An 8,548-nucleotide genomic window follows, 5' to 3' on the forward strand; every position below is an offset into this window, starting at 1 on the left:
TTTATCCCTCAAAACTTTAAATACAATAAAGTTGCAAAAAATAGTTTCCAACAACAGGAAATTTATTTTGAGTGTCTTCATAGTTTTATTTTGGAGATACACCAATTTTTATATACTGCAGGAAAAACAAAAAACAATCCTATGATGCAAATTTGCAAAGAAAACAGCATGTGCATCATTTCACTGTGGGAAGTGTTACGAACAGCTGATAGGAACGGCGAAGCGTATTTCTGGAATATTATGTTTTTGTTCCTGCAAGCGCTTTTTATGCAATTTTTGCAAAGCTATATGTGGAACGAAACCGTGACCGAGGACAAGCTGATGGCATCAGATGTAAGTACAACTCCTCCGGTTTCATATGCAAAACAAATTATTGCGCTAGCTTACGTGGTTCAGATTCTACAGGGATTTAAAAATAGTTACGCAAAACGGAGCGTGCTGCTCTGACCGGCTTTAAAGGGTTAACAATGACTTTAAAAAATAATATAAAATAGTGTGCAACACCACTGAAGTTTTTTTTTTTAAACTCTCTTTTCAACCAACGGCAGTCACTCTCCAAATAACTTCTGCTTAGCTTTCCGAGCTTCCCTCGGGTCCTCTTAATCAGCGGTCTCCAACCTTTTTTGCGCCACGGACCGGTTTATGCCCGACAATATTTTCACGGACCGGCCTTTAAGGTGTCGCGGATAAATTAGGGAGGGGCTAATAATCGGCTCAGTCATTTTTAATGATCGTTGAAAGCCCAGATCGTAATCGTGATTAAAATTCGATTAATTGAGCAGCCCTAATATCCATCCATATATATCTAAACTGTATCAGTTTAGAGATTATAAATGGTTAATGTTGTAGCAGTTATTATAACCTTTATACTTACAAAATAACAACTGTATTAGGTTGTAACACCATCAGAAATATCTGTAATGCTCCCTTTTTGTACACAAAGTCTGATCAGTTGGTTTAATTTTACCATTTCTCTTCCTTTTTTATTTTTCGATAGATTTGGCTAACCATGGTTGTTTTTATATAAATGAGATCATTTCAATTAAAGAGCTCCTGTTTCTTCACAAAAAGGGCTAACATGTCAATGATTCTTGCACATGTCAAGTGTTTATAACCCTTGGAAAGTAAAATGACAGATAAGGCTGATTAAAAAATAAGATATCAGCTGTAAATTTTGCTGCAAATATCTGTGAGGAAAACTCCTTCCAAACAGCTGTGTCATGTTATTTGGAAACAGATCATCCTCCTCCTCTCTTTTTTGCCGCCTACCTCTCATCTCTTGCCTACCTATCTCCTCCTCTTCCTTTCACCACTCATCACCTGTGCGGTGTTTTTTTTTTTGTGCTTCAGGACCTACCTTGAGGAAGAGCTGACCAAGGCTCGCAAGAAACCCTCTCCAAGACCTGACATGTATCAGAAAATGATTGAAGTTGATCCTGCTGCACCTACAATTGAGGAAAATGACAAGAAGGCAGTGACCAAACCCAGATACATGCAGTGGAGAGAGACTATTAGCTCAACAGCAACCCTGGGATTTAGGATAGAGGGGGTCAAGGTAAGACTGTGTGTGGGTGTGCGTGGGTGTGCGGGTGAGACTGGGGGGGGGGGGCTTCCTTCCCTCTTTTCTTCCAGTTCTCTGTGTGTTTCTATTTTAGGATCTTGTGTGCGTCTATCTCCCAGGGTCATGATCTAACTTCCTGTTTGACCAGAAACTTCCTCTCAAGTATATGTTTGTGCATGAATGCCTTTGTTGCACATACGGCCTGTCTGTGACAGCTTTATAGGCCTCAGCATCTGGAAGTGACATTGTATGAGCTCAAACACACGCGCACACACACACACACTCACACAAATCTTTGTCTCCTTGAGGGATGTGGCTATATAAGGACATTCACAGCCTCCCGGTGGTCTGTTGCCATGACTCTAAGGGTTATCCCCCAGAAACAGAAATGTGTGTGTGTGTGTGTGTGTGTGTGTGTGTGTGTGTGTGTGTGTGTGTGTGTGTGTGTGTGTGTGTGTGTGTGTGTGCGCTAGAAGTACTGCATCTGACTGCGCTTCACTGCCTCTCTTTGCAAATGGGAATGTGTCTGTGTCAACTTGTCTCTATTAAATATGTGAAAATGGGATAATTAGGTATAATGTATGTGTGCGTGTGTGTGTGTGTGTGTGTGTGTGTGTGTGTGTGTGTGTGTGTGTGTGTGTGTGTGTGTGTGTGTTTTCTGTACCCAGACTTGAACAGTAAAGGGAAAAGAAGTTTTGTCTCTAAATAGTATCTTGTTGCCTGGCAGCAAGCAAAATAAGAAAAAGCTAATTTATTCCTAACTTAACAAACTGGTTGATCTTCTTCTACAGACTTTACTACTACAAAAACTGAACAAAAATGTTTGATGTGTGCATTTCTCCTTTGCGGCTCTCAGTTCATGTGCAGAATTCTTAAACTGGCAGTCAGAACTGCAGCTTGTATGTGACTACATAAAGGTAAAGGGTGTAATAGCTGACACAATTATTTAATCGGTCAACCAACAGAAAATTAGCGCGTGGCAGTTTTTTAGATGTCTTTTTTTTTTTTAGCTTGCAACAAACCACATCGCCACCTTCCACTCCCCCCAATGCTGCTGCCCCCAGAAAAGACTATTTTTAAATAGAAGCTTGTGTTTTAGCCTATGACTTTCAAAACTTTCAAAAACCCGCAAATGGCAGTTAAAAAGCAACTTAAATGGAAAGAGCACAAATTATCTAAGTAGTTGGTTTACCCATCAGGTTTCATATGCAGTGACATAAAAGTACATACTGAAAGTGAAGCTTACCCTCAGAAATATTCACACACAAAATGCTGACTTTAAGTAACTGGATTACATTTAATTTTCCATCGGTACAGTGTAAAATTTTATGTTTAATGTAATCTGTTCAAATTCATTTTACTTAATTGGTATACATTGAATTTACACTTTGATTTTATATATTTTTGTTACTTTTTGTTACCTGTAACAGTAACTGGATGACTGTTACAGGTCATTTGTCACATGTTCATGAGAGTGTGTGGATTTAGAATTAACTGAAACATTATTTGTTGCTGTATTGTTTGTCAAACAACTCCAGAAATTACGCTAAGAGGGTTTTTCTCAAAAGACTCAAAGACCTTTTGCTACTTTAAGGTTAAGCCTCTATAAATATCCCACTGCTTCCTTTCCTCCGCAAATTGTTTGCTCTGCTTTTCTTGTCCATCCTTTCTTCCGTCCCCCCCTTTCATCCCTTTCTTTCATCTCCTGTGCGCCTTTCTTCCCTTCAGTACGTCTAGTTCAGTATTGGATAGAAAAGTCATCTTAAACAGTTTATCTTGTATTTTCCCCAAAGGTTTTTTGTCATATGCTATTGATGCTAATAAAGCTAATGTCGAACTTTCTCATTAAGCCAGTTTTCATGCTAACCCTCTCCTCTGCAGAAGGAGGACGGGACGGTGAACAGAGATTTTAAGAAGACAAAGACGAGAGAACAAGTTACGGCGGCCTTCCACGACTTTGTAAAAGGAAACAAGGATATACTGGTGAGTGTGTTTGTCTGGTTTACTGAATGTGCGTCAGTGGCCTTGAATACTGTTTAATTACCACATGGGTAATACTCACACACTCACGCATCACTGCAGAGGGCATAACATTGACTTACATTCATTTCCTGGAATCTTACCAAAACCATAACCACAATGTAAACCTAACCTTAAACCAAGCAGTAAAACACATAACCAGCCCGAGCATTTTTTAATTCAAGACTAGAGGTTACATAGAAATGTGTGCACAATACCCACAACAGCTTACTAAACAATTAAAAGCAGGTATTAGACTGTACATCGCTCCATATTCTGCACTTCTTCCCACTTTGTTTCGATATATAACTGAATCAGAATAGCTGAAGCGATATCGAAGTGTATTTTGTATTGCACTTTTTTTCGTTTCTTTCCTAAATGTACTTCTGTATATTGTTTACATCATTGAAATAAACTGAACACATACAAACACAGCTCAGATCTGCCAGATAAAAAATACTAACGGTTTGTTGGAACGTGCCATTAAAGCTAGTTTTTTTTTTGTTGTTCTGTTTTTCAGAATATCTATCTGTCCCGGCTGCAGGAAATAAGAGCCACTCTGGAGATCTCCCCATTCTTCAAAACTCATGAGGTAAGGGCACACTAGTTAGTTTATTTGTATACATTTTTTCATATACAAATATGTGAGTTCTGAGTGCATATACATTTATTTATGGTGTTTTCTATTGCCTGCACCGTGTATTTGTTTATTCTGTAAGGAATTTTATGATCAAAAAGCAAGAAATTCTGAACAAAATGTACTAACATGTACTAACTAACATAATAAAGCTGTAAACAGGTTGGGTTTGTCACACTCAATTTGTGTAAATGTCCAAGTTCAGACATGTTCAGATGTCACGTAGCTCATACTTTCAGATTGGCTATACTCCAGTCCTGTATTTGATTTTACGTTCAATCTTAGCTTGAATTGAATTATTAAGGAAACATGACTGCTCACTCTCTCACACACACACACCCAAATTCAAATATAAATACTAGCTGACATGAAGGACACTGATGTCACAAAACAGGAAGTGAGATTTCTAAAAGACGTAAACAAACACGTAGGGTGTTAATAAAAGAAGAAACTTGTTTACATTTATTTATTTCCTGTATTCTCATCTCATTCATCTCTGTGCCTCTCTGTGTGTTTGCCAGGTCATCGGCAGTTCCTTGTTGTTCGTTCATGACCGTAACGGACGGGCCAAAGTCTGGATGATTGACTTTGGGAAAACCACACCTCTCCCCGAGGGGAAGGAACTGACCCACCGAGCTTCCTGGGTGGAGGGGAACAGAGAAGACGGCTACCTTTTTGGACTCGATAGTTTGCTGGATATCATTTCATCCATGGTGAACTTATAAAGCTTAGGAGATTTCCTTTAATCAAGACGGGACACACAACCACTTCAACTCATTCGTCAGTCCTCGGGGGAACACTTCTGGGGACCTCCTCAAGAACTCTTTCACAGACACTTGTTCTCATGTTGGAAACACAATTATTAAAAAACCAAAACATGGCCGAATCCATACATAACCTTCAGAACGTCAAAAGTTTAGTCTTCTATTTTGTTGTCTTCGCCTTCTTAAGAGGTCTTAATAGTGCATTTGACAGAAAAAGCACAAGTGGAACTCATGACATTAACAACGTCTCAGTTCCTCATAAACCAGAAAACACGGTATCATTAACGTTCTTTGTTGCACCTGAGGTTTTCTGCTAAACGTTACTATGTAAAAGATTGAATTTTATATTTACAAAGGCCCCTAAAACATTTTTTAACTAAATTAAGTCTCAGTTTTTAAAGAATTATGGATCTATCTATCAATTTAATTTTTTTAGAGGTGATTTTCCATATCTCTGTGCTCTGAACGAATTCCCCTTAAAGGGCGGCATTAGTTACATGCTACTTTCTCTTCCAGTACTTCGAGACTGGACAAGAGCACAGAGAAAATTCTTATGCCCTAAATCTTTCTGGCTTTGTTCCTTTAAATTGTGGTTATTGCTACAAGAATTTATATAAATATATGATAAAGAGGGTTATCCTTTTGTGTGAGGAATGTGAGGAATTTAAAAATGTCTGACATTGACGCCCCCTGGTGAAGGTTTTAATGTTTTTTTCCCCAGTTATTTGAAAGATGCTGTAATCACATAATAACTGTAGTGGCTTTAAAAATGTCCACATTTCACCTTTAAAGCCTTGATTTGGCTGTAGTTTAAGATAAATTGCTTTTCGTCTTAACACAGTTAAGGTCACTCTCACAGGATTTTCTTTTTACACGTTTGACCACAACTTCATCACATTGCCATTCCTTTGAAAATATTCCCTTCATTACACTTTCAAGTAGTAGGAATTACATAGTTAAGAGTGTTTTTACTCATCAGATCACAGTTTTAAAATGTGTGGAAAGAATAGTAGTACTTTTATCTGCTTCACTCTTCAGAATTACCCGTTACACACGAAGCCTTAGAGAGGATTTAGATCATGTAGGCTGCTCGCATAAGTTTCAGTGGCAGCCTTGCCAGTTATTGCTGGATTATCCACAATAATCCGGCAATAACAGGCAATCAGGTGGAGCTAAACAATTCATCTCACAGCAGAAAGTAATGCGACGGAGGATATTGTTTCATATGTAACATAACTTTAGTTCATTTGACTTCAGTGGCCAAACACTTATCAGCCTTCTCACTCTGTACAGTAAGATTTATTTTGTTTGATGTAGTTTTAACTTTTTTCCATTTTTTTTTTATTGTAACATTATTTTAGTTGACTCCTGTTGAACACTTAACAGCCATGAACAATCTTATTTAAGCTATATAGTGCCTTAATATTACAAATCCAAGTCAGACGAGTGAAAATCTGTTCTTTTTAAGCGTTGTTTGCTCTTAGTCTTAAATGTGGGCTTCTGTGCTTTAGCCTCTCACGAGTGCATGTTTATTATCCCTTTGAAAGGTTTATTCTTAAGTTGTAGCTTGTTCTGTTTCTATTTAAATCTTTGTTTTAAATCAATGGATACCATGACATTTTGAAATTTATGACTGTTTTTGGGTTTTGTCCTCAAGCTTGTGTTGCATTATGAGTAAAACTCAAACTGTAGGGCAGACTGCTGACATTGTTGACAACCTATATTTGAACTTGAAAAAGGTTTATAGTATCTGACTAAGTGAGCCATGTCCTCCTGAGGGGGAATACCGTCATACCAGATGAGGACGAAAGAGAAAAATGTCTTATAATGTAACACATTCATGATGAAAAGTAATACTTAAACAGTTTCTGTAATGTACCATGAATTTAAAATGCCATGGTTTTCGGTTAAAGTTTGCAGTGAAAGTAGATGAGGAAAGAGACTACAATCCTAATGCAGTGCCTTCTTAAAGAAATAGTTGGGCATGTGGGGAAATGTTGTTATGTAGTTGAGGAAGAGATGGACACCACTCTCTGTTTGTGTGCTAAATGTGAAAATGTCTACCAGCAGTTGGCTAGTGTAGCTTAGCAAAAAAACTAGAAATAGGGGAAAATGTTCCTTGGTTAAACAATCAAGATTAAGATAAAACTTGTGTGTTTGTCAGTTTTAGATGTTGCCGTTTTTGCACAGGGATGAGACGAGCTGTTCTTTTTCCTTTTGCTAAGCTAAGCTAACTAGCTGCCAAAAGGGCCAGCAACTATTCCTTTAAGACCATCTAAACTATTGCTTTTGCTCCCCTTTGTGCACCTACAGTCATTTGTAAGTAGGCATCCTATTGTTCTGGCTTTGCCGGCTTCTGTATTTATTTGGGTTGTTCCTTTGAAAAATGAATTTTTTGGTGAAAGAACAATGTGTTCATGTGTGATTTCTATTAATCTTTGTAAGCCTATCTATCTATCTATCTATCTATCTATCTATCTATCTATCTATCTATCTATCTATCGTGACTGATTGGGGTGAGGGGAGGGAGACAGGTCAAAAGACACTTTCTCTATCTGCCTATCTATGGCATGGGTTGGTATGTAAGCTGACAGCACAAGGATAGTTTTTCCTGTGGCCCATCCTCAGGAAGCCAACAGCGACCTCAAGCTGCAGCTTCTCTTTGACCACATTAATTGTTGTGTTTGCATGAGGGTAATTTGCCATTCAAATCACACCTGTCCACAACAGCAGCCACGTCTGGAGTTGGTGGGAAAGAAAGGCAATGATTCATGGGACCTTCTGAACAGAGATGTTGATGAGGTTGATGTGGGGTTCCCCCCCCCCCCCCTTCCACTTTTATTAAGGTTAGGGGTGAAAAAGACAAGCCTCTGTGAGTCTTCTTTTTTCAATTCTTTCAAAACTTCTGGGACATCAAATTCTTTCCTTGCATTTGTTGTGTATCTGTGTCATAAAATCTGGCTTGAGTTTCACAGCAAGCTTATTTCCCATATTCCGCACTGGAATGCAAGGTGGAATATTTAATTTGTCTACATCCTGGTCTCATATATCATATGTTCACTATAGAGGACAAGTGAATTTATTGAGTCTAGAAAGTGATTGCAACTTATAAAACCTTTAATCACACGAGCTGTGTAGCTCTGCGGTGCCCTCTGCTGTCCCAATATCGAAACTGCAGGGGAAACAATAACATCCCTGTAATTGAAAAAGAAACGTGCGTGTACATGTTTTTGTTTGGGTTTGTGTCGTTATTGTTGTTTTGAGTAAAGACTGCTTCGAAGTTATTTTCTTCTGCTAGACATTTCAATGTAATGGTCCAATCAGAACATTTTTTATTTAATTAAACATGGCCGCTCCAGTAAGGTACCGTCCTCTTACCAACAGTAGAGGGAAGCACAGGCCCATTTCACCATCGAGGGCTGTATTTTTGTTTATATAGCTGACACCTTTGTGGAATTAGTCTTTTATCCACGCCGCCACCCCGCCTTGTAAAAGTTAAACTTGTTATCAGTAAACTCAGCTACAAATCAGGCGGTGGTCACATCTAACCGTCACTTTGTTTTTCTC

At 38.4% G+C, this 8,548-nt stretch overlaps 1 protein-coding gene across 2 annotated transcripts in view; it reads left to right on the plus strand.

The window, feature by feature from the left end:
* The window catches only part of itpkb (inositol-trisphosphate 3-kinase B), a 41,411-nt gene extending 33,933 nt beyond the window's left edge, over positions 1–7,478 (plus strand). For both annotated transcript variants that reach the window (XM_085431548.1, XM_085431547.1), the window contains 4 exons: positions 1,351–1,555; positions 3,443–3,544; positions 4,101–4,172; positions 4,739–7,478. In XM_085431548.1, the coding sequence (XP_085287674.1) occupies positions 1,351–1,555; positions 3,443–3,544; positions 4,101–4,172; positions 4,739–4,942 (583 nt within the window). In that variant the 3' untranslated portion in view covers positions 4,943–7,478. The remainder of the gene's footprint in view (positions 1–1,350; positions 1,556–3,442; positions 3,545–4,100; positions 4,173–4,738) is intronic.
* The last annotated feature ends 1,070 nt before the right edge of the window (positions 7,479–8,548 follow it).

Source organism: Copadichromis virginalis, linkage group LG15, assembly GCF_057382275.1.
Source record: "Copadichromis virginalis isolate Kocher_CV1m ecotype Utaka linkage group LG15, C_Virginalis_male_GT1.1, whole genome shotgun sequence".
NCBI classification, from domain to species: Eukaryota; Metazoa; Chordata; class Actinopteri; order Cichliformes; family Cichlidae; genus Copadichromis; species Copadichromis virginalis.